General features: G+C 54.2%; 1 protein-coding gene across 1 annotated transcript; it reads right to left on the bottom strand.

Moving 5' to 3' along the window:
- Positions 1 to 387: 387 nt before the first annotated feature.
- On the bottom strand, positions 388 to 20,630 carry RAB17 (RAB17, member RAS oncogene family). Its single transcript, XM_027114228.1, has 6 exons — positions 20,460 to 20,630; positions 13,664 to 13,823; positions 4,843 to 4,994; positions 3,471 to 3,596; positions 770 to 863; positions 388 to 500 (listed from the first exon to the last, which is right to left on the bottom strand). The coding sequence occupies exons 2-6, from the start codon at positions 13,818 to 13,820 to the stop codon at positions 388 to 390; spliced, it is 642 nt and encodes a 213-aa protein (XP_026970029.1). The 5' UTR covers positions 13,821 to 13,823; positions 20,460 to 20,630.
- Positions 20,631 to 25,525: the final 4,895 nt, after the last annotated feature.

Here is a 25,525-nt window from a genome sequence, read left to right as displayed (position 1 = left end):
ATGCTGGGTGATTTTCCGATCTTTATTTCCCCTCTGACCATTTCATTCTCCAGTGTCCGGTGGCCAGGCAGCTAAGGGCAGGGCCATGCGTGCCCACCCCCCAGGACATCAGGGATTCAGTCGGTATCTGGTGTCTGAGAGGTGGAGCTGACACCTTCTGGGAGCCTTGGACATGGGACCCTCTCCTGAATGATTCCCACCAGCTTGGGAGGTGGTTATTCTAAGGGACGCCCTCTTGCAGAGCCTCTAGGACTCAGGAGCAAGCCAGCATCAACAGTGAATCAGGATAAGTACCAGGATAAGTGAGCTGGCGGTGGCTCACCCTGAGGACCAGTGGGTTGTGGGCTGGGCGCATCCTCCCCACGGCCTTTCCTGGAGTGGCCCCTTCTAGCGGGCGCAGCATCTGCCCCGCCCCGGGGGCGTCTCATTCAGAGCCAGCCGTGCATCTCCCTGCTGCCTCTGGCCCTCCTTCTTCTCTTGTCTCTGCAAAAGCTCTCGGGCTGGGGACGACAGGAGAAGGACGTGGCCTGGTTGGGAGGAAAATCCCCCAACCCAGCCCAGCACTCGCCTTGCACACGTGGCATCCCCCAGGGTCCCACCCTCCCTGATGTTTTCCAGGAAGCAGGAAACACGGGCCCTTGACTCCTGCCCACTTTCCAGGCCCTGGGGACGTTCTGCTGGGTCCCAGGTTGCCAGAGAAGAAGACCTGTTGAAGATCCAGTGATGGTCCCCCCACCCCCTGCTCTGGGGTCGGAGGCTGGTCACTCACCGACAGCACTGAAGACTTCAGTCACCTGGTGGTTCAGTTTGGCCGAGGTTTCCATGAACAGCAACCCCTTGCTCTCTGCAAACTCCCTCCCTTCCTGACGGAAATGGCCACGGAAAGCCCACATTAATCATCAGAAGTTTCCCAAGAACACTTAGACGCCTTCTAACAGGAAGACCCAAGAAACACCGAGAAACAATTGCACCAGCAGAGAACGTCATTCCTCAAGTTCTGTTTCTGGGGCTCCCAGAGAAGGGGGCCCAGACCAGGGAGCAGGGCAGGGAGGGTGCTCGCTGGCAGGGGAGCCCGGCGCCCGCAGCGGGGTCCAAGGATGCTTGCCTTGGCGAGGTTCCTGCCCCTACCACGGCTCTCTGGCACCGGTGGGCTCTGAAACCAAGTGACAACAGAGGAAACATGGAAGGGGAGTGGGGACAGCCTGGTGAGAGCCCGGCCCTTCTCTGGGTCCCCCACCACCGTCCCACAGGGGTCCGACCTACGTGGAGTGAAGGGTGTACAGAGCAAGGGCGTCTGGGAAACACCAGGGCTGCTCGTGTGGCCGAGAAGCGGAGAAGCGTTCATGGGAAGGCCGGGGTGAAGGAGGAGCTGGGGGACTCCCCGTGCAGGCCCCTCGACTCCAGACCCTCCCAGGAGGCGCAGTGCTCAGTGCCTGACGCTGAGCCGGCCCCTGGGGGCTGGGCCGGCCGTGCCCACAGCATGGCGCCCAGCGGTGTCCACTCCCCCCCACCCCCAGCCTGGCCCGCAGAGCTTTGCTCTTCACCACCCCCCAACGAGCTTCTCAGCCCTTTCCCAGACACAGGGATGGGGACATTATTACTTGTATTTTAAAGGACAAGGTGACCTGGTACAGCTGAAGACTCGGTGACTTCAGGTAGCTCATATCTGGGTCACATGAATGAAACTCAAATACCCCCTTTGCCCAACTAGCTTGGGGGTTCCAGATGGGGTCATTTTAGGGGTTTGTCCTCGGGTCCAATGAGCGTCTGGCCCCTAAATTGCAGGTCCCCAGCCCTCCGTCTGCCAGTTTGTCCTGGAGGCTCCCCAGGATGGGAGCCACGGTTACCTCACCCCCCGTGGAATGAGCACATCCAGTGCACAGATCTTGACTCCTAAACTCATTCCCCAGCACTAGGAACCAGGGCTCTTTGGGGAAATGATTGATTCCAGGGCTGGGGCCTAGAAAGGACAAAGGTGAACCTGGAACAACTTGGTGAGCCAGAAAGGAAGGAAGCGCTCAAAGAGTAACAGGGCGGGTGACAGGGCCAGCGGAGGGGAGCGCTCTCGACGGCCAAATCTAGGAGCAGATTTCCCGCGACCAAGAGAAGGGCGTTAGTGGGGAAACGACAAAATCTGAGCGAGAGCGGTAAAGCAGTTTGAACGTTCGTTTCCTGATTTGCTCGTGGTTCCGAGCTTACGTAAGATGTTAACATTTGGGAAAGCCGGGAGAAGGGCCGACAGGGACTTTTTGTACTATTTTTGCAACAATTTTTGTAACTCTGAAATTATTTTAAGATGAAAAGCCCCCAAATCAATGTGAAAGCTGCACTGGCCACAGGTCAGCTTGGCCTCTGCCCAGCCAGGCACCTGAGGCTCCGGGGTCTGCCCCCCGCCCCCAAGGCCCAGCTCAGTGGGAGCTCAGAGGGAACAAGAAGCCAGGGTGGGGTCTGGGGGCCCAGGGTCTACAGCCCAGGCCCCAGGGTGGCCGCTTCCGTGCAGTCTAAGCCACGGGGTCCCCCTCCCGCGGGCAGGGGTCCTGGGAGAGCGGAGAGGAGGCCCCTCCCGCCCCTGAGCTGGGCCCCCGGCCTCCAGTGGGTCTCCCCACCCAGGCCCCATCTCCCAACTCGGCCTGACCTGGGCCCCACATGCTCTTCCTAAATCACCCATCAGGCCCCCACGCCAGGGACTCAAGGCTGCCCCGGAATAAAGCCCCCAGTCCCAACACCAGCGCTGGGATCCCTGCCTCTGAGCCCCAGCGCCTACCCAGCACGGCCTCCACTGGCCGCCCCCTGCCCCCAGACTCCTCCCCTTCCTGCCCTGCGCTGTAGCCCAGCACCCTCCCCGTCCCGCTCGCCCCTCATCTGCCCCTCCTCCCACACCCCCACATACACACACACAGACACCACTGTACACACGCGTCCTGTACACACGCGCGTCCTGTACACGCGCACGAACCCCTTGCTCCCTGCTTCAGGTTCTCCCCGCTTTGCAAGCAACCACCTAGAGCGTTTATTCTGCTGTTGGTCGTTTTACAGAAGAGCTGCAGCTTTCGGGTTCTCTCTCCCTTGCTCATTTCCTAGCAAAAAATTTGGATCTGCCCCTTCTTGAACAGTTTATTGAACACAAAGAGAAAGATCTGAGACCCGCATTACTCAAAGAAGGAGCGAGGGTGGGAAGGGTCGTGGTTTCCTCATGGAAACCGTTCCCTGCACTGCGCCCGCCCCTGCCAGCCCTCGGGAGGCTGCGGTCATGCTCGCAGCTCTCCCGGCAGCCAGGAGCAGACACCTCTGGGTCTGACCTTCCCAGGAGAGACCAGAAACCTTTGCCCAGGAGGGAAGCTAAAGGGGTATGTGAGTGTGTGCGCGTGTGGGGGGGTGTGTGTGTATGAGTGTGTCGGTAGGTGGGCGTGTGTGTTTGGGGTCCCTCCCCCCTCCCGCACCGGGGACATAATGACCGTCTCCAGGCCCACCTCAAAGGTCACCTCCCGCTCCTGGTTGAGGTCCGTCTTGTTGCCGACCAGCATCACCACGACTTCTCCAGGGTGGAACTCCTCCTCCAGGTCCTTCAGCCACTGCCGCGCCTTGCAGAAGGAAGCCTGAGAAAGGAAAACAGGACTGTCAGGCAAACCCGGTGGTCTTCCTCAGCCATCCCAGGAAGGACAAGGCAAGTGTCGGCAGCTACCCTGCGTAAAACACAGGATCCAAGTGACCCACCCAAGGAACCGTGAGGGATGGATGGGGGTGCTCTGTTCTGGGTACTCCGGGAGGACCACAGAGGGGCGCAAACCCAACCGTGCAGCAGGAAGAGGGGCTGTCAGGGAGGGCTTCCTGGAGGAGGTGACCAACTTTCACTGAGAGAATCTACTGGTTGTCACGATTTTAACATAAAATGGCACATGATCCAACTGGCCTTATATCGGGCCCCAAGGGCTGTTCTGCCCCTTGAGCAGGGCTAGCTGCTCTTTCTCTGGCCTCGGGTGGTCTGGGCCGAAGGCAGCTCTGTCCTCACCCAGGCAGCAGGAGGCTAGGGGCTGCAGGAGGTTCCGAGTCAGACCTGGAGCCCTAGAGGCCTCTGCTCCACGATACCCTCAAGGACCACTCTGTGGGGAAGTGGCTGTCACACCAAACCCTGATCCTAACTGCAGTGCCCCACAGCCCCGGGAACGGGGCCTCTGTCCTGGGTCCCACGCAGCCCCTCTCCCCTGCAGCCATGCTGACCCAGTAGGCCTGCTCTCGGCACTGCAGGGGCTCCACGCACGGCACTCGACCTCCTTAATTCCACCAGCGCTGCCCTCTGACCAGATCTCCCTTCCCCCTCGCCACTCACACGCCCACCACCACCTCCCTGCCCGGCCCTGCCCAACAGGACTAATCCTGTTTCTCCCAACGTCTCAGCTAGAGCCTTCCTGCAGGAAGTATGGTGCCCCTCCTGGCAACTCCCATAGAACCCCACCCTTCCCTGCTGGTACACTGAGCATCTGCTCACTTCTGTTTGGCCCGATGATATTCTGTAGTGGATATGCAGCCAGGGGCTGTATCCTGTTTTCATAACACCCCCCTCACCAGCTCAGTGGGCACCCAAGGAATCGTGAGTGATGGATGGGGGTGCACTGTTCTGGGTACTCCAAGAGGACCACGGAGGGGCGCAAACCTAACTGTGCAGCAGGCAAAGGGATTGTCAGGGAGGGCTTCCCGGAGGAGGTGACTGACTTTCACTGAAGGATTCTCCACTGGTGCTCACGATTTTAACATAAAGCACCAGCACAGGTCAGTCACGTAATGCCGCCAGAAGGTTGCATCCATGTGCCTGGGAGGGCGGGGACACACCCAGGTGAGCCTCACCTTCCTGGTGACATCATACACCAAAAGCGCAGCATTGGCACCCCTGAAGTAGAGGTGGCAGACGCTGTGGTACTTTTCCTGGCCAGCCGTGTCCCAGATCTCAAACTTCAGAGATGCAGCCCCCAAATCCACCACCTTTGTGAAGAACGCACCTGAAACAGAAGCCCAGAAGGAGTTTTACATGGAGGACGAGGTCTTTATCCACGGCTCAGCCTGGGCCAGCGTGAACCCTGGGCTCAGCAAACCAGCCAGAGACAGCCAGCCCTGTGCTTCCTGTCACCCTCAGTGGGGAAGGCTCAGCAAACACCTCTTCTAGAAGATGGCATTTTCCAGAAAAAGCAAAGAGTGGCAAGGAATTTGCTGCAGACCTTTGCAGATTCCACAGAGGCTTTGGGTGGGAAGATAGACTCTCAGGGTCCTATTCAAATCCTCTGGACTATGTGAGGCATGGAAGGGTCTCTGACAACCAGGGTCACCCCGTGGGTGTCCAGCGAGGTAGCTGGCATGCTGACGGTCACACCAGCTCCTCCCCTGCAACCTTCCCGGCCTCCTGCTAACCCCCCAGCCTGACCCACACCTCTCCCTGCTGACCTCCCTTCTCCACTGACCTCTCTGCTTGGAATCCTTCCTCTTCCCCACCTCCCTACATGTCCACCGGGTCTCTGAGTGTGAGCCCTTGGGGCAGTGCTGGGGCCCCCTTCCCTGGGCGTGGTCTACAGTAGCCCGCCTGTGCTTATCACTCACCCACTGCACAGGTAGACTTCCGTGTTCTCATCTGTCACCCCTGGTGACAGGGAGCACCTGGAGAGCAAGGACTTTTATGCTTTATTGTCCCTGCTTAATAAGTACACACAACGAAAGGTCTATCCCCAAACCATTCATTCAACATATTGGGCAATCCACCTTTCATTTGAAGACTGTTTTCCCCTTAGCATAGCTTTCCAAAGTGTTGTGACTTTAAAATAGTTATTTACTAACACCAGGATGTTCTGTCCCCAGAATGTAAAATGGTGCAGCCACTATGGAAAACAGTATGAAGATTCCTCAAAGAACTAATAAGAGTTGCCATGTGATCCAGCGATCCCACTCCTAGGCATATATCCGAACAAAACTATAGTTCAAAAAGATACATGCACCCCAATGTTCACAGCAGCACTATTCACAATAGCCAAGACATGGAAACAACCTAATGTTCATCGACAGATGAATGGATAAAGATGTGGTACATACATACAATGGAACATTACTCAGTCATAAAAAGAATGAAATAATGTCATTTGCAGCAACATGGATGGACCTACAGATTATCATACTAAATGAAGTAGGCCAGAAAGAGAAAGACAAATACCATGTGATATCACTTATATGTAGAATCTAAAACATGACACAAGTGAACTATTTACAAAACAGAAACAGACTCACAGACATAGAGAACAGACTTGTGGTTGCCAAGGGGGAGAGGAGGTGAAGGAGGGATGGATGCAAACTAGTATATATACAGGATGGATAAACAAGGTCCTACTGTAGAGCACAGGGAACTGTATTCAATATCCTGTGATAAACCATAATGGAAAAGGATGAAAAAGAATATACATATGTATAAGTGAGCCATTTGCTGTACAGCAGAAATCAACTATACTTCAATAAAATAAATTTTAAAAAAGATGTTCTGGGCTTCCCTGGTGGTGCAGTGGTTGAGAGTCCGCCTGCCGATGCAGGGGACGCGGGTTCGTGCCCCAGTCTGGGAAGATCCCACATGCCGCGGAGCGGCTGGGCCCGTGATCCATGGTCGCTGAGCCTGCATGTCCGGAGCCTGTGCTCCTCAATGGGAGAGGCCACAGCAGTGAGAGGCCCACGTACCACAAAAAAAAAAAGATGTTCTGCCCCCATAGCGTATGGGGTATGTCATATACAGAACTAGACCAGGGACTGGGAGGGGCCAGGGATGAGACTCCAGGCAAAGCTTCTGTCCTGCCCAGACCCGGGCTGGGTTGGAAGCTTGTTGGGAGATTCTGGTAAATGTAGCCACATGCTTGGAGTTAAATTTTTCACTCCAAGACCAGTGTGTTAGTGCCCTGGGGTTGTCATAACAAATAACCGCAAAAAGGGTGGCTAAAAACAGCAGACATTTATCCTTTCAGTTCTGGGGGCCAGAGGTCCAAAATCAAGGTGTTTCCAGTGTTGGCTCCTTCCAGAAGTTCTGAGAGGGAATCTGTTCCACACCCCCTCCTGGCTCCTGGTGGGGACCAGCAACCGTCGGTGGTCCCTGGCTTGTAGGTGCATCACTCTCGTCTCTGCCTCTGTCTTCACATGGCCACCCCCTCTGCATCTGTGTTCTCCTGTTCCAGAGACACTGGTCATGGGATTCAGGGCTCACCCGAAATCCAGGACTATCCTTAACTAGTTACATCTGTAAACACCCTTTTTCCAAATAAAGCCACATTCATAGGCACTGGGAATTAGGAGGAGGACGAATCTTTTGGGGGACACAATTCAATTTGCTACAGACAGAGAATAAGAGACAAGTCTGGGCTGAGATTTGTAGCATAGAAAGGGTAAGACCATGATTCTGTCTCATGAGAATCTAGTTTGGGGTGACTCCTAAATGGAAACCGCTGATCCACCCTCTGCCTGCACATCCTGCATTTTTCTGCTCGTCCACAAACTTGAAGTCAGATACACTTCCTAGGTGTTATGGACTGAATGATTGTATCCTCCCAAAATTCACATATAGAAGCCCTAACCCTCAGCATGATAGTATTTGGAGATGGAGCTTTTGGGAGGCGATTAGGGTTACATGAGGTCATGAGGGTGGGGCCCTCAGGATGGGATTAGTGCCTCTGTAAGAATGCACTCCCTCTCTCTCACTGTCTCTCTCTCTGTCTTCTTCCCTCTGTCTCCTCTCTCTGTCTCTCTGTCTCTGTCTGTCTGTCTGCTCTCTCTCTCTCTCTCTCTCTCCTCCCTTCCATGCAAACACAAAGAAGAGGCCATGGAAGCACACAGCCAGTTACCTAGATGGCAGCTACCCATAAGCCAAAAGAGAGCTCAGGATGAAAACTACTTGGCCAACACCTCGCTTTTGGACGTCCAGCCCCAGAACTATGAGAATAAACCTCTGTTATTTAAGGCACCCAGTCTGTGGTGTTTATTATGACAGCCCAGCAGAACACCACACCAGGTCAAACAAAGCTGCCATCTTCAGCTCAACAGTAGGACTGACAGCTCCCAGCTCATACAGGGCTACTGTCAGGACGGAGCAGGACAGAAGCTCCATTAAGACTGTTGAGGTTTTGAGGGTGAGGGCCACGCCTGGGCCTTGGAGGGAAGTCTATCAGCTGCAACAAACTCTGTGGGCTTGCTTCAACCTTAGAGATCCCAGCTTCCTCCTTTACCAAGAGTCAACAGTGCCCTCTTCCCAGGGCGGTTGTCAAACCCAGGAGAAAAGAGACGAGGTGCAGGGTGTGGCACCTGACGCCCCTTCCTCCCCTCCCTCTCCACTCTCCCGGCTCACTGCCTGGGAACAGCAGCCTTTGATCCACACCCTTTGTCTGTTTGCTATCAGGTCAAATCACACTTCTGTGTGCGATTTTGGTTTCAGCCTAAAAGTCCTCACTGCCAGGTTACAGATGGGCATAAAATTCAGGTTTGCCTCCTTTGCTTAACAATCTTAGCTTCTGATGCTTTCCTTTTTTACTCTGAAAACGATGGCAGGTGGCTGAGTTTAAATCAACGTAAAATCCCAACTGATTTCCAAGGAGCTCAGGGTTTTCACACCGAGCAATGATGTGGCACGAGTGGCTGTTGGATATTCACAGACTGCAACACCTCGTCTCCCCTGGAGAGAGACACAGACCCCCCAGGTGGGCCCCTGGGCTGGTGTCCAAAGCAAACTTCCACCCCCTGCCCCGTGAACTCCCGGCTCCAACCCACAAAAGAGCCCACATGTATTACCTTCCTTGTTCAGAAACCCACTGACCACATTTTCTACCTGTTCACAGCTAAAGCCAAAAAGTGATTAAAAAGTAAACTTCCGAGATAGTCAAACAGACTGGGAGATTTTTCCTGAAATGATGTTGGCAACAAGCTGGGATGTGGGAGCAGGACCAGGCCCAGAACCCAGAATTGTCCACGTTTCTAGAATACGCTGGTGGAGATGACACACCGGCACATTTTTACCAGACGATACTCTGAACCGGGGCCACCTGGCATTGCTTTATATGGTGACACAAAGCAGGACTCCAGCCTCCTCTGGCCCCAGCACAGACCTCAACACAGGAGCCCCAGCAGTGGGGACACTTGGGGATGCTTCCGGCCCCCTCCCCAGCCTCTGGAAGCGGGCGTGCCTTCCACTTGCTGAGCTGAATGGACCCCCAGCGGGCAACGAATGACAAGAGAATTCACTGGGGGTTGTTCTTCAACTTGCATTCTGTTGCCCCCAATTAAAAGGTGTCTCAACTAAATGTTAACACAAGGAAATGTTTTGCTTTTTGACCTTTTAATTTAAATAAACGTCCTATCCTGCTCACTGAAGTCCCCTCTGCGGCGCTCTCTTTTCTGTAAAAGTCACGAGCTGCTTCCCAAGCTGCTTCCCGTTGGAAGGGAACACAACATGGGTGACTTCTCAGGGTCACCTGGGCTCCAGCAATGTTTCATTCAGCAGGGAAGGGAGGTGGGGCGAAATCCAGCACCTTTCGCACCTTCACTGCCCCAGGCAAGGCCCAGCTGGTCCAAACTGGCTTCTGCCAGCAAATCCGAACGCAAGCACTAGATGTCACCACCCCTCCAAAGATGTCACTACAACGTGCAGGGCAGGGAACTGGGCCGGAATTTCCCCTGCTGCTGCCTTTCAGGATTCCAGGATGAGCGGCCTGCGGGAGCTCTTGGTGCTCCAAGCTCCCAGCCACCATAAGCGCGTCTGGCAGCTGCCCACCTCCCCTGCCAGCCCGTCTCTCAGACGGGCCTGGCGGGCTTTGTGGTGCTGGGGCAGCCGGGAGTTCAGGAGGTTCTGGTCTCCTCCCAGCAGGCCACGCCCTCGGGAGGCTGTGCTCAATTCCACTCTGCCTCTGCTTCGGGTACAAGAGTCTGTCAGCGCCTGCCACACTTACGGCTCCGGCTTCCTCTGGAAGGACAGGTCTTGCCGCAGGGTGGCTGGAACCCTGTCTTGGCCCGGGCGCTCTTCTGCACAGCTGTGCCCAGTGCTTGCGTAACCCTCCACTGCGGGGCCACTCCACACACTCACCGACAGATCCAGACCCTCTGGAGGGGCCCAGGGACCCCCGCTCTTCCCCAGGGCTGGAGTGTCTTGCAGCCGGCCTGCCCTGAAGGCAGCACCACCGAAGACATGCCAGGCCCTGGTCCCCCCGCTGCCCTCGGGAGTGTGAGGGTGGCCGTCTGAGGAAAGGGGGCAGCAGGAAAGGGTGACAACGGAAACCAAGCAGGACCCTGGGGGGCTCCTGGGCACAGAAGCCTTTCCATGCCCCCCGCTTTTGTTTGTAGGGAACAGACTCCAGCCCCCATGACCTTCCCTGAGTTCCAGAGGGCAGATTCGAACCGTTGCTAATCAGGGAAGGGAGAGGACGCAGAGACAAGGGAGGGGCAGCCAAGAAGCAATAGAGCAGCCTTGGGCCAGGGTCCTGGTTCCGCCTCAAGGGATACACAGAGGGACTTCCCTGCTGGCACAGTGGTTAAGAACCCACCTGCCAATGCAGGGGACACGGGTTCAAGCCCTGGTCCAGGAAGATCCCACATGCCGCGGAGGAACTAAACCCGTGCGCCACAACTACTGAGCCTGCGCTCTAGAGCCCGCAAGCCACACTACTGAGCCCACGTGCCACAGCTACTGAAGCCCGTGGGCCTAGAGCACGTGCTCTGCAACAAAAGAAGCCACCGCAATGAGAAGCACAACGAAGAGTAGCCCCCGCTCGCCGCGCTAGAGAAAGCCCGTGTGTGGCAACGAAGACCCAAAGCAGCCAAAAATAAATAAAATAAAGGTCCAGTGGTTAAGACTCTGCATTTCCAAAGCAGGGGGCGCAGGTTCGATCCCTGGTCAGGGAATTAAGATCCCACCTGCTGTGTGGCGTGGCCAAACCAGAAAAAACAAAAAAGGGGGGAGTGTCTGCTTTTATGATAATATAATAATTATCATAGCGTAATAATTAATAAAACCACATAGAATATAATATGTGATTAAATATCATATTATAATAAATAATATTATTTATTTATTTTTATAAAAACTTAGTAATCGTTATAATATCCACCTGCAAAGGTCGTAAGAACATCACAAGGTGTACAAGGCATGTGAAGTAGGCCCAGAGATGTACGTGGCGGAGACCGTCATTCCCACAGGGGATTTAGCTCCTCAAAGCAAAGGAGGGCGCACTCATCTCTACGTCCCTTACACCCAGCTCAGTGGCTGGCACCTACTAGGTGCTCCATAAATAGGCTGGTTGTTGATTGAATAAAGGACCGCTAAACCCACCTAGAGGGCTGCGGGCCACGGCAGCCCAGGAAGCCAAGGCCTAGGGCACCAGTCCCAGGGCAGAGCTGGGGTCCTGGGGAGATGAGCCCGGGCCTGGGGGAGGGGCACGGGCAGGAGGAGGACGGCCGGGGCCGGGCAGAGGACCAAGAGTGGAGAGGGTGCACCCCGGCCTGCCACCCAAGCAAAGGCCCCCCAACCCTGACCCAAGCCCAGGCTCTGTGCACCCTCCTGACCCTCGTAGGACCCCTGAAGAGAGCACGGTGACTTGGACAGCCTGGAGAGGGTGACAGCTTGGCCCCCGACTTGCTGGAGCTAAAGGAAGCGGTGGAGGTGACTGGGGTTGGGGAGACAGGGCGCCCCACCCACCGTCCACGAGCTGCAGCGCGCTGGACCTGCAGGTTTCTCGCTTGGGAGAGTTAGCGCACTTGTCTGCACTCCCCTTTCCCTCCCCGGAAATACAGAACGCCAGCACCGCCCGCAGCCTCGGCCTGGCTCTGTGTGGGGGGCCTCTTCTGCCCCACAAGGTAGGTCAGAGCTGCAGGCCTCCCTGGGCCCACTGAGCTAAGTTCTCGGCTCACCGTGAGTCCCCAGGCCACTCCATGCCTGCTGGAGCCCACCCCCTGGCCGCCCACTGCCTCCCGGGATACTGGCTCTCGAGCAGGGGTCCTAAACTTTTGGGGGGAAGTTCCCTGTAGTAAACATTTTAGGCTTCGAGGGATGTACTGTCACCGTTGCCAGCAATCAACTCAAAGCCGCCCTTGCAGAGGGAAAGCAGCCACAGAGGACACACAGGCATGCGCGGGGCTGTGTCCCCATAGAACCTTACGTGCATAAACAAGCAGGGCCCTGGGAGCCGTGGCCTCAGACCTCGGTCTTAGAGTGAGATCCAGCCCGACAAGCCGCCCGGTCTGGTCCCTGCTGTCTCCCTCCCCTGAACTGGAATCCAGGTTCACACCCAGGGACACAGCCCTCAAAATCCCAGCTTGGCCTGGCCCCCTTCTGTGGTCTCTGCTCTCAACGAAACCCACTTGAAGCCAGACTTGGCACTTTGTCGTATTTTTTTAAAGCCCAGTCTGATATCACAGGTGAGCGGTGTCAACTTTCCTGCTGATGGAGAAGAGGTGGCCCTGCACGCCCCTCAGCCGGCCTGAATCCACGGTCTCTACCAGCTCTCCCCACGTTCCCGTCCTGGGGCCAGCCCTTCACCCTGCTTCTGCCCTTCTCACCACTATTTCTGGGGGCCTGGCCCTGGCAGATCCCTTCGGGCCGCATATTCCTCAGGGACTCAGGAACCACCCTTCTGAGAAGATTGAGGGCCCCCAAGGAGTTAATACCGTTTGCTGAATTTTGTGCTCTGTTTCTACGTTGGTGTGTCTGCTTGGCATCTTAGAGAATCCTCCACACCTAATGTGGGCCTGGGACAGAGGCCACACCCAACAGATACTTGGCTGAGTGAGCGAATGAATGGATGAGTGAGTGAATGAATGGATGAGTGAATGAATGGATGAGTGAGTGAATGAATGGATGAGTGAGTGAATGAATGGATGGGTGACTGAATGAATGAGTGAGTGGACACAGAGAAACGGAAGGCTTTTCCATAGCGGAGCCCAAATTTCACACCGAAGCTTTCGTTCCCAGTGAGGTGTCTCTTCCACCATGACGGCTGCCTCCTGAGAGGACTGGCACAGAGCACACACTGGGTTTCCCTATTTTAGGTGGGAAGTGGGGCTTTTCACCCCCAGACAGGATGTGAAGGAGACCAGTTATCCACAGATGCGCCAAAGTCCCTCCCCTCTGAAAGCCACGACTTGCTATCCTCTTTAAGCAGTGCAGTGAGAGAGGCCTCCCTCCCTGCCGTCCCTTCCTACAGCACCCACCCTATCCGCCAGCCCAGGCCAGGCAGGTAAGCCGAGTCCAGGCAGAAAGGGAGCAGCGTCAGCAGGAGAGCAAACAGCCAGGGTGAGAGGCCGGCTTGTTCAGAGGGCTGAGTGGCGAGCCTGGAGGCAGGTTCTTCTTCTGGGATCCCCCCTCCACCAGCAGAAGCTCTCACACACCCAACCCTTCGGGGCCAGAAACTCTGTCGCGGATACACTACCCGCCCCCTCCCCGGCCCCCGCAGACTCCAGCTGAGCTGAAACCTGTCTGGGTTCTGGATCCCGTGTGCATGCCTGCCTGGGGTGGACCTCATGCCCTCCCTGCACGTGCCAGGCACTGCCCGAGGCTCCAGGAGAGCCTGGGAAATTCCCAGGTGGCCTCATCCCCAGGTGCCCCACGTGTGGGTCAGCAGCCCTGGCTCCCCCACCAGGAGACGAAGGAAGGGTGCCCTGTCCCGTCACTTACATCCCACGGTCGGCAGGATGCTCCTGAAATCATTCTTCACATACTGGAGAGCCAAGCTGGACTTGCCCACAGAACCACTGCCCAGGAGAACCAGCTTGAAGATGCAGGCCTGGCCCAGGGCAGCCCCGGGCCGGGGGACCCCCTCCACCTGCGCCATGCCCTGCAGAGAGACAATGATGGATGGAGGCTGAATGTCAGATACCAAATACTCTGAGCAAGTGGGCCCCCGGGACGCTGCTGCCCTGGATGAATACAGACAGCCTTGAACGGAAAGGAGCTCCACGTCAGAGGCACCTGGCTTGCCACTCTGCACCCCATCTCCCCTTCTGGAACGTGGGGTGAGCAATAGCTATAATATATGCCTGCTGTGAGTGAGTGAATGGATGAGTGACTGAATGAATGAGTGAGTGGACACAGAGAAACGGAAGGCTTTTCCATAGCGGAGCCCAAATTTCACACCGAAGCTTTCGTTCCCAGGGAGGTGTCTCTTCCACCATGACGGCTGCCTCCTGAGAGGACTGGCACAGAGCACACACTGGGTTTCCCTATTTTAGGTGGTAAGTGGGGCTTTTCACCCCCGGACAGGGTGGAAATGTCGTGAGGTGCTTGCAAAGCGTGTGCACGGTGCCCGGCAGGGGCCTATGCATATGAATGGCTTCGTACCCTGCAAAGTAGTGATCGTGTGCTAGTCATCATACTGGCTCATTGCCCTCTTTCCATCACCTCTCACTTTTGAAAAACCTATGACTTATTCCAAAAAGGTTCTGAAATACCTAAAAGGTACAGCACTCTCTCAGCTGTGGTTCATGGATTCAAATTGGTGTTTCAAGAAAAAGCTTGGTGTTTCAAGGATCTCAAAACATTGCATTCCTTCCCACTGTATTGAAAGCCTCAGAACCCACAGTGATATGCCCTGGAGAAAAACGGCTCTGTGATCAAAATTAATTTGGGCAAACCCTGCACATGTTTTCATTGTAGAAAATTTCAGGCATGTACCAGAACAGAGAGGATGGAGGTTGCTCTGGTGGACCTCAGATCTCCATCATCCACCTCCACAAGAATCAGCTGTGTAAGGCCAACTGGCCCGAGGCAGGGGAACACAATCAGATTCACAGGTTGCATCAGACCGAAATTCTCCGGACCACCCAGTTCCAGAAACTGCCCTGGAGACATTCCGGACCACCCAGTTCCAGGAACTGACCTGGGGACTTTGAACCCAGCCCAGCCTTCCCGCCTTTCGAGGGGCGGGACTAACGGTCCACCAGGATACCCGAAAAGACCACCAAATAAGGAATGCCCTGCGCCCTCCCAGATTCACCACACCCCTTGCCCTTCTTCCCCTATAAAATCTTGCCCAACCCTCGCCCGGGCACGACTTCTCTGGCCCCTTTCTCTCGGACCAGTGAACCTCGCCCGGGAGCGCTCCCTAATAAAGCTCACTTGAAGCTTTCCTCTGTTCCCCGGTGCCCTTTGTTAAGATCCAACCTTAGAAGCTGTGGCCAATCTTGTTTCACCCACATCCCCAAACCCCGCTTCCTCCGAAGATTAGTTTGAGGGAATTCCTAGACATCCTATTAATTCTCCTGCAAATCTCGGTATATGTACATGCATCCTCTTTTTCTCTGTAATTTATTTGTTGAAGAAATCAGATTGCCTTGTAGTTTCCAGTCTGGATTTTGCTGATTGCATCCCTAAGTTGTCATTGAATGTGTTCCCTTGAACCCTGATTTTCTGTAGCTTGATGGCTCAGAACAGAAATCTGATTGGATATAGGCTGTCTTTTGGCAAGAATACTGTCATGAGTGTGGTGGGCATTTCCTCAGGAGGCAACAGCCATTGAAAACTGTCCCTACGTCCACTGTCTCATTCGGGGGCTGCAAACTGGTGGCATTCCACTGTTATCATTTTGTCTTCGTCTACTCTCTGGATTGCATCTAGAGAAAACTTCCCCTGAAAAATACCCAAACCCACCTCAGAGCTAGCCCGTTCAGTGAACAGAGCCTCTCCCACCTCATTGCAGTGGGTGGGAATGGAGGAAGGGAAGGGATTTTGAAGAGGGAGGGAGAAAAGTGAGAGCAGTTGGAAGCAGACCCGGTTTCCTCGCTGTCCCCAACAGGCAGCCACAGCCACAGACTGGTCTGGTCTGCGCTGTGGGGACAAAAGGAAAAGAATCGAGTTTGGGATCAAAGTTTAAAAGCAAACAGGACGGAGTCCTAAATACCAACAAGACTTTCTAAACAGAAGGTGACTGGAGTTACAGGGTTTGGCAGAGAAGGGTTCACAGGCCCATCCACTCCCTGGCGAAAGGGACACAGCAGAGCTGAATGGTTACTGGAAAGCATGTCTGGAGCCCCATCTTCCATGGGATGCTGTCAAGTTTCACCATCGGGGAGGATGCTTAATTGTGTCAACGGATGACATCCCACCAGGGCACCCTGCGACTTCCTCTGCATTCCGCAGACCCGCAGCTGCCCCGGGGGTTGGGGAATGGAGTTCTGCAGGGGCCAGTCCTCTCTCCAGAACCCACCACCCATGCAGGAATTCAAAGCAGCCCTTCTACAGATTTCTGATCCACTGGTAGAAATTAAACTCAAAGGCAAAATAAAATAAACACCAGGAACAAATGGGGGCGCCCCCCAAAGTGGCTGGCCCTCCACGGATAAAATGACAGCCTAGGATTCAGCTCTACAGGCCAAAGGGCAAGTCAGAGTCCGGAATGAGGAGAGAAGCCGCAGGAAAGATAACAAAAAGATATTGGCTCAAAGTTCAGAGGTTGCTAGAGCTGCTTATCTGTCAACCCCACGGCCTAATCATCTGGGGAATTTGCCTTACGGTGAAGAAGCTGCTACATCTGCTCTCTTCTCTGTGTTCACCTTGATGCAATCCCTCTCCCACCACAGCCTCCTGTCTGGTCTCACAGCTGCCACCCCTACCCCACCCCCTCACCCCCGATCGTGTGTCCAGTCCCCATAAATAGCAGTGCATAAAAGAGAGAAAAGTCTCTGCATCGTGGGGCCCACAGCTCCCTGTTCCTCTTCTTGATGGAAATGATCTGTTTCCAGCTCTCCCTTAATTCGTAGAATTATTTTTTTCTTGGTTCTCTCTCTCGCCGGGCTATAACTGCTCACGAAAGCAAAGACAGTGTTCACTGAGATGACAGTAGGTGCTCAATAAATGTCTCGTGCATATCCGTAGGGATGGCGTAGCAAGTCATAACTAGACAGACACGCTGCTTCCTCCGCACAGTTTGCACAGCCAGTCCAACCCCAGGGAGCTTGTCAAAAAGTGGGCTGGGAGCTTCCCTGGGGGTGCAGTGGTTGAGAGTCCACCTGCCAATGCGGGGGACGCGGGTTGGTGCCCCGGTCCGGGAAGATCCCACATGCCGCGGAGCTGCTGGGCCCGTGAGCCATGGCCGCTGAGCCTGCGCGTCCGGAGCCTGTGCTCCGCAACGGGAGAGGCCACAGCAGTCAGAGGCCCACGTACCGCAAATAAAAAAAAAAAAAAAAAGTGGGCTGGGATCTCTGCAGAAAGAGAAACCAGAGGAGGGGCATCCAGGAGGTGCTGGGACCAGCTTCCTCCAGGCAGCTCAGCCCGAGTGACCAAGAAAAGCAGAAAGTTACAGGTTTAAAGGCAACCCGGCATTCAGATTCAGACAACGTATTCAGATGAGGCTGCTGTAACAGCACGTAAAACCTTGACCAACTTAAAGTGGTTTTGCCTCCTTAAAGAGGTGGGTTGACTAATCAAACCCGGAGTTACTGTACAGAGACAGCACTGCGCATGCGCAAGGCGGGAACCCACGTCTCCAGGATGACTCCCAAACCAGAAAGCTCCAGACTAGGAAACTCAAAGAATAGAAATGTTGCCCCCAGAGCCCTTTAGGAAGGACAGGTCCTTTAATAAGGAAAATCTGGCTTCCTGGAGCGCGCGCGTAGCTTATAGGGAGATTCAAGACTAGCCGGTTCGCTTCCAAGTTTAAAATTCCCCGAAGCCCTTAAATTTTGCCCCAAACGTGGATTGTAGAGACACGTTTGAGAGCCTTGCCGGTCGACCTCGAATTAAACCTCTGTCTTTTCTCAAAAGCCAGTGCCATAGTGTTGCTTCTATGCTTGTTGGGCAGGGAGCCCTTGCCCTACAACACTGCGGGGGAGGGGGGGACCAAGGCTGATGGACCCGCCATCTCCACTGAGGCGCAGGGTGACCGTGTGCTCAGGGCCCCTGCACGGCTCGGCGGCACACAGGTTTCTACTGAAGCAGAGCAAGAAGCCTCCGGGGGTCCTGGCGTTACCCCACCTTACAGAGAGGCCCAGCAGCTTTTCTAAGAGAAAGATGCAGGAGTCCAAGCCAGAGCAGGCTCAAGGAGGAGGATGGGGGCGGGGGAGAGATGGACTGAGAGTTTGGGGTCAGCAGATGCAAACTATTATATAATGGATGGATAAACAACAAGGTCCTACTGTATAGCACAGGGAATTATATTCACTATCCCGGGATAAACCATAATGGAAAAGAGTATGAAAAGGAATGTATATATATGTATAATTGAATCACTTTGCAGTACAGCAGAAATTCACACAACATTGTAAATCAACTAGACTTCAATAAAACAAATTTAAAAAAAAATTTTTTTTTTAAGCCAGAACAGGCTGCCTTCACGTCCACACTGGATTCACCAGGCACGAGCATCATTTCAGTCACTTACAGAGGCAGCAGGACCTGTGCTCCACCCACATCAAGAACCGCTGGTGCAACGAGCCTGCCGGGGAGCCGCTGGCCGGACCTCATTGCCCAAAAGATGGTCATCTCAGTAGCAAGCCCTCACTTACAAATCACTTTTTCTTTTTTTTTTTTTTGGCCTAGTATGTAGAGAAACAGAAAGTAGAGTGGTGGTGACCAGAGGCTGGGGTGTGTGTGGGAAGTGGGATGATATTGGTAAAAGGGTGCAAACTTCGGTTGTAAGATTCACAGGTTCTGGGGATCTCATGTACAGCGTGATGATTAAAGCTCATATGGTATTATACACTCGAAAAGTATTAAGAGAGTAGATCTTAAATGTTCTCACCACAAAAAGAAATGGTAATTATGTGACGGGGTGGAGGTGTTTTTGCAATATGTAAATGTACCCAATCAACACGTAACATACCTTAAATTTACCCCATGTTATATATATGTCAATTGTCTCAATAAAGCTGGAAAAAAGAAACGCTTTTAAGAATGGAATTCCCCAGGTTTCTGTGCCACCCCAGGCTAATACCTTGTTTCTTGCGAAAGTACTTAAGGCACCTGCTTAGAAGCAGATATTCCACTGATTTGTGCTGTAATTTTACATAAAGAGAAAGTTCTAACACACCTACAGCAATTCTCAAGTATTTAAAGATACCCCTTTAAGTTTTCCTTGCTATTTATGTGCACTAATTAATAAAACTCTCCTTAAGTCAAGAAAATCTTTAGCCCCAAACATGTCTGAATTAACCAAAATCGGTGGAGTATGAATAAACATGCCATTACTATGATACCACATACAGGTGACACATCTCTTTATCTAAAAACATTATTTTTCAATAAATATAAACACATAATTGTCAATATGAAAAAAATGAGATTACCCGTAATTCCACACCCTTAATACAACGGATGGTATCTTGCCTACTTTCTTCTAATTTTTTGTATAAGAATCTTAAAAACAAACCATCATTTGAACATAAAATTATGCATCCTACATTAAAAAAAAAAGTAAGACATATGAAGGGCGGTTTTCCACATTACTGCATATGTTGTAGAAGCATTTGACCTATGTTGTTTAATGACCACATAATACCCCTACAACAATTCCAATTTCCTGAACTATTTCTCTGTTACTGGATTTTTACTTGGCTTTAATTGTTTTTTCTCTGTAATAAATAAGACTGCAGTAAGCATTTTCATGTATGAGTTTTCGTGTGATTGCACGTTGATTAGAGGTTGAAGCCCTCTGTTCAGAGAGGACTCCAATTGAAAAATGTGACTCCTGACCCGGCCCCTGTAATTTCATGAAGACAGGGTTACTGAAGTGTCTCTAAACGCAGAGACGATCTCAAGAATGCCACGTTCGTGATCGGGGCCAACAGGGACACCCTGCGGAGCATTTCGGTTTCGGGTTTTTCATTTCTGACAAGCTCATCTCCTTGCACCAAGGGAAAAAGGAGAGATTGCAAGTCCAAACCGGTCTTCCTGGGGGAGGGTCGCTCCAGGGGAGCGTCTCATCTGCCGAGTTCGTCGCCAGCGAGCATGTCCTCCTCCAGCTCTCCCCGCCCAGGCGTGTAAGGAACGCAGGGCTTACTGTGCAGTTGTCTATTCTGAGGTCAGTCGGTAGCACTTGGGCACCGTGATCCATTTGAAATGGATTCCTGTAAGGGCCCCTATTCATTACGTTCAAGCCTTTAAATGGATTTTCCCAGAGGCCACTCTTTAAATAGGAATCTCCTTCCAGGACCCTGACCTAGCAAGCCGTCGGGGACGAGCAAGGACACCTCTGGCGCTCAGGAGAGCACACTCCTGGCTCTTCACTTCGCCCTTTTGAGTCTGTGCACTGGGGCTCGTGCACGGACACACGTCAGACACAAAGGTGCAGGCACACATGACACACACGGATACACTCACACCCACATACATGCACACAGACACACAGATACAAACAGACACACATCGATATTCGCACACAGATACACACAAACACACACACACACTCGACAAAGCACACAGAAGTTTAAACAATGACACACACACAGTCGACAAAGCACGCAGAAGTTTAAACAATGACTCACCTGTTCCCCAGGCCTGGTCACTTCCAGAGAGCCTGACACCCTATCATCACCGGGTCCCACAGGGCCCCTACGTGTGTCCCCTTTCTCCCCGCTCCTGGCCAGGGGAAAGTTTTGTTCCCTCAACAGGCGGGCTGGGGCGTGGCTGTGGCCCCGGGGCCAGGCAGAGGCTCACAGAAAACAGGTGAGAGGCAGCAGCCTCGGGCCAAGGCGATGCCCAGGCCCCTCCCCCAAGGCCTCCACCCTTCCCGAGAGGCTCTCAGGGCAAGGTCCACCGTGGTCAGGTGGTCACCTGGGGCAGCGGGAGGCTGGACCTTAATGCAGGCGCTGCGGGTGCACCTGGGCACCTGCCGGAAGTCACGCTCCCATCCGGTCACCCAGCTGCGCCTGAGTTTCTCAGTTTTGTTACGAGTTGCATTTCAATGCTGATTTATTTCCTTCTGCTCCTCCCTCGAGCTGTGGGGCTCTTTGTTGTGCTTGAAACTAGTAGCCCAGAAGAGAAGGAAGTATTTGGGTCAAATGAATTCATTCCTGCCACAAACAGCTGGGCGCCAGCGCTGGGGGCCCTGAGCCTGGAACCAGGGGCAAGGCAGGGTGTGCTGGTCCTGGGGTCAGACCAGCCCATCCTGCCTGGATGCCTCGGGGTGGGGGGCTGTATTTCCCTGATGCCTTCTCCCAGCAACCTGACTGCATCTCCCGGAGGTGGGAGGGTCTAGGCACAAGACGAGGGCAGGGGACATTTTCCTCGTCCTCCCAAATTCGTCACACGACTCTAGCTGCGGAATTTCCCGCCTCAGCAGTGATGGAATAGCCTCTTTGAGATAAGATTTTCAGCGTCTCCGAGCACTGGGGAAGGGGGAGCCAGATGCTGAGAAAGGTAGAGATCTGTGGGCCACGAATCTGTCTGCAGACACAGTGTGCAGAAAGGTGGCTTTCTTTATGTTCTCACGACTCACCTTAATTTCAGTGAGCCACGCTCTGTCAGCTCCGTGGTGCCCCCGCGCCCTGCGGGGTCCTGGGGTCTTCTGTTGGAGGGGACACCTGTGTAAGTCCCAGTGGGCACTCCCTCCCCCCCTCCCTCCAGGGCCGGCCTCTGTCGGCTGCACCCACACCACCCTGGGGACAGGGGTTCTTCCCCCACACGATCATTTCATCCAGCTGCCTCCCCGGGTACCACCACATAATTGTCCTGTCACTTTGGAGACTGAGAACCCCTCTCCCCTTTTGAATGATGTCCTCATCCCCGACCCGCAGACCGGGAACCAAAGGTCTGGGTGCTGACGCGCTGCCCTGCCCAGAGAACCCGTGTGACAGAGGGTCCAGCTCTGATGCAGGTGAAGGTGCTTTTCTCTAACGGGGATGGGCGTCTCCCCAGTTATCGTGAAGCATCCACCTTCCTGCAGGTTGATAGGGGCACAAGATGGGAGGGGGGTGTAGAGATCAGCTTTGTGACAGGAATGCAAGAGACAAAGTAGTAAATAACCAGCGTCTAACACCCCAAATGGGAGTTTTGCGCCCGCAGTCAGACAGTAGGTTTGAAAGCCAGACCCTGTCCAAAGAAGAGATTTGGGGGTCCTTTAAAAAGCTCCCATGTGACTCTCCAGCCGCCATGGACCATGTTAGGGAAGGTCCCAACTGGAGGGCAGAGGGGGAGATGGGGGGAACGGGGACGCAGAGGCCCCCTACTCACAGCTGCGCACACGCCTTTCCTGCCCACCCTCGAGGGCAGGGGCTTGCAATCCTGGAGAGGTCTGGGGAGCCCAGATACGCCAGGGGGCCGGCTGGAAACCCCTAGAAGAGCCACTCGTGCCAGTCTTCTCTGTCCCTTCCCCTCCTCACGCTGCCATGAGGTCTCGGGTCACCCTGCCCACCGAGGTCCCCAGCGTCCGTCTCGCAGAGGAGTGGGAGTAGAAGGAAGGCATCTGAGAGAGCGGGCATCTCACCCACATCCTTTCTGTGACTGCGGGAGACCAAGGTCCCTGCACTGGACACAAGTTGAGAAGCCCTCCCTCAATTTTCCAGAGGAAGAGGCCTCGCAGAGAAGTTCTGGTTAATCGCTATGAAATAAAACTGCGTTAAGAATTCTGTGACCTGTGGCCCCGGAACCCTCAGTGACTGCCCCAGGGGAGGACGTGTCACTCCCGGGCGCAGAGGAAAGAGCCCCAAGTTCACGATGCTCCCACCACAGCCTGGAGCAGAGCCAACCCAGCACTCTGACAGCCTCTGGGTGAATAGGGGCTCGGGGCCTGGGTACTTGTCTGTCAGCCTGTAACAAGCAACCACCAACACGGTCGCCTACAACACACGCTTATTATCTCACAGTTCCCATGGGTCAGGAATCTGGGCACAGCCTGATGGGTCCCGTGCTCAGGGTCTCACAGGCTGCGGTCAAGGTGTCGGCAGGGCTGCATCCTTTCTGGAGCCCAAGGTCCAATGCAAGCTCATGTAATCTTGGTGGAACCCAGTCCTCTGCTGTTGTAGGACTGAAGTCCCGTTTTGCTACTGGCCGCCAGTCAGAGGGCACTCTCAGCTCTGAGAGGCCCCAAAAGAGCGCCAAGCCCCCAGGCCCTCTCACACACGGCAGCTTGCTTCCTCGAGGCCATCAGGATCTCTCGCTGACTTCCAGACCCACTAGCACAGCCTCACCTGATTAGGTCAGGCCCACCGGGCACAATCTCCCTTTCCTTAACTCAGAGTCAGCTGATGAGGGACCTTAGTTACATCTGCAAAAACCTCTTCCCCTTTGGCATGTAGTATGACCTAATCTCAAGAGTTGGCATCATTGTATCCAGGCCCTGGGCACTCTCAAAAGAGGGGATCAGCCAGCGTGTGGACACCTAGTGTGGGCATCTCGAGAGCCATCCAGAATCCTGTCTGCCTCGGACCTGAGCCAGAGCACACAGAGGGGGGCACTGCTCCCCCCACCAGGGACGCAGAGGGAAAGCGCACCACTGGCAGGTGGTGAGAACCCCTCCCACCCTGGGGCCTGGACTCAGGCCAGTCCCCAACAGCCGACCTCTTCTCACCTCGAAAGGCCCAGGGGCACCATGAGAGGCCAGGACTCAGATACTCAGGAGGGCCTGGGGGCTGATTGCTTCTGTGGTCTTAGGGTCACCCTGCACAGCTGTCATTTGGGTGGGTCTTTTCCCTGAAACCTGTGGGTTCCTCCTGCAGAGACCTTGGCAAGTCACTCCCCTCTCGACACCTGTTTCCTCACCTCTAAGGTGAGGGGGTTCCCTTCACCTCTGGCCTCTGTGATCTGGTCTCACGGCACAGAGAGCAAAGCCGGGGGTGCTCACACTTAAATCAGAGGAGGCTTTCCCGTGAGGTTGTGTGAGTCAGGCTCGGGGACAAACAAAGTCCCTGGTGGGGAGGATGGAGACTTAGAACACAGACCTTCTAACCCCACTGAGACCTGCACCCCAGAATTATCACTGCTTATGGTAGAAACTAATCAAAGACAGCACATAAGAAATTTGCTTACGTGACCATAATTAATATTATTTTTATATGGCCATACTAACTTTTAACTTTCTCTCTTGGCATTTGTCAACTTTCCTGTATTGACATTAACAGGAAGAATTTCCACTGCACCAATTAATCAGGCCACAGATTCAGACAGGTACACTCATGGGCATATTCCCCCTTCAAAAGAAATGCAAAATTACAGAATTTTGGAGCTGAAGGGGCCCCTGGGGACTATGTGGCCTGAGCACCCAGTGGCTGAAGAACCCAGCAACAGCCCTGCTGACTCATGTCCCAGTCAGTCCCTGCTCAGATATCCACGGTGGATTCTAGATTCTAGGATTTGAAATCCTGAGACGGTTCAAACATCAGCCTTTGTAACTTCCCACCCGCCTGACCCACTGCGGCATAAACATTTCTGATATTTCTGAAGCTGTTATCAGGGCTTGTAACCAACACTGCCAACTGCCCACCCAGACCTCCTTGTAAAAGGACCCCCCATGGCTCAGATGATCAACACAGCTTTCCAGTAGATGTGCCCAGTGGCCCACTCTAGGGATCTGGGGGAAGAGTAGCCTCCCCTTCCTCCTTGAGGCCTCCTTGCTGGGCTGTAGCTAAGGACCAATCTCATAGTGTGATAGACATCTGAGGTGCAGATCTTCCAGAATGTTCTTATCTCCTAAGGCCTTTGAGATAAGCAGGAATGACCTCCAGCCTTGCCCCGAAACCTGCACCCTCACTTATCTCAATGGAAAATTCCAGCAGGGGTTTCTGAACACCAAGTGAAATTCCTCAGCTCAACAATCAGTTCAGTGCATGGCTGCCAGCCAGGCTGGGCAGAGCAGAGGGGAGGAAAGCAAAGCCCTGCCCCGGGGTGCCCAGGGCTGCAGGGATGCGACAAGACCACACCGAGCAAGGGGGCCGCCCTGGTTCAGACACGGTCCAAACGGGGCAGAGGGCACAGGCAGAGGAGACACCTCGCTTGGCCGGAGGGAAGAGAGATGGGTATTTCCAGGGGGAAATACTGACACAAAGATGGACAGACGGATGAGAAACTTATGCAATGGCCCAGAGAAGGAAGGGTTTTCCCAGCCCCAGAGGTAGTGTGAGCACAGCGCGAGCCCTGGAACCGCGCGCTAGGGGGCGCTAGGGGAGACTGCCAGCGAGTGCAGTCTGGGTGGGTAGCCGGGGTGAGGGTGGAGAGGCCTTGTACAATTCCATAAAGACTAGAAACATAGCAAACCAACGGAGGCACTCTTTATAGAGCACAGACTATGCACCACCACTGTGCTAAGTCCTTAACTCAGAGTCTCTGATTTCATCCTCATCCCCACAGCAACCCCAGCCTGTGGGCCACCCCCCAGAGGGCCCTCTGCTGGCCTTCTGCCAGCCATGCCTTCCTCAGGGGAGAGGAGTCCATGGAAGCAAGGGGCATGACTACTTAAAACCCTCGCCCCTGACTTCTAGATTCTGAGATGGCAGAATTCCCTAGTAGACCTAAGCCCACTTCCCTGCAGGCCTCGGGGCTGGGTCTGCCCCCCGAAAGCAAACCACGCCACCAGTGTGTGCACCCAGGCCAGGAGGCAGCGGCCGGTGGGCA

This window comes from Aethalodelphis obliquidens, unplaced genomic scaffold, assembly GCF_003676395.1.
Source record: "Aethalodelphis obliquidens isolate GAN/ISIS:26980383/991018 unplaced genomic scaffold, ASM367639v1 scaffold2, whole genome shotgun sequence".
NCBI lineage: Eukaryota > Metazoa > Chordata > Mammalia > Artiodactyla > Delphinidae > Aethalodelphis > Aethalodelphis obliquidens.
Note: the sequence above shows the minus strand (reverse complement) of the source record. Positions and strands in the feature narration are given on the sequence as shown.

Coding starts and splice junctions, on each gene's coding strand:
- RAB17 (XM_027114228.1), bottom strand. CDS start 13,820: ATGGCGCAGGTGGAGGGGGTCCCCCGGCCCGGGGCTGCCCTGGGCCAG. Junction 864..3,470: donor AGCGGGAGGTGACCTTTGAG/GTGGGCCTGGAG, acceptor CATTTCCGTCAG/GAAGGGAGGGAGTTTGCAGA. Junction 501..769: donor TGAAGTCTTCAGTGCTGTCG/GTGAGTGACCAG, acceptor TGTCGTCCCCAG/CCCGAGAGCTTTTGCAGAGA.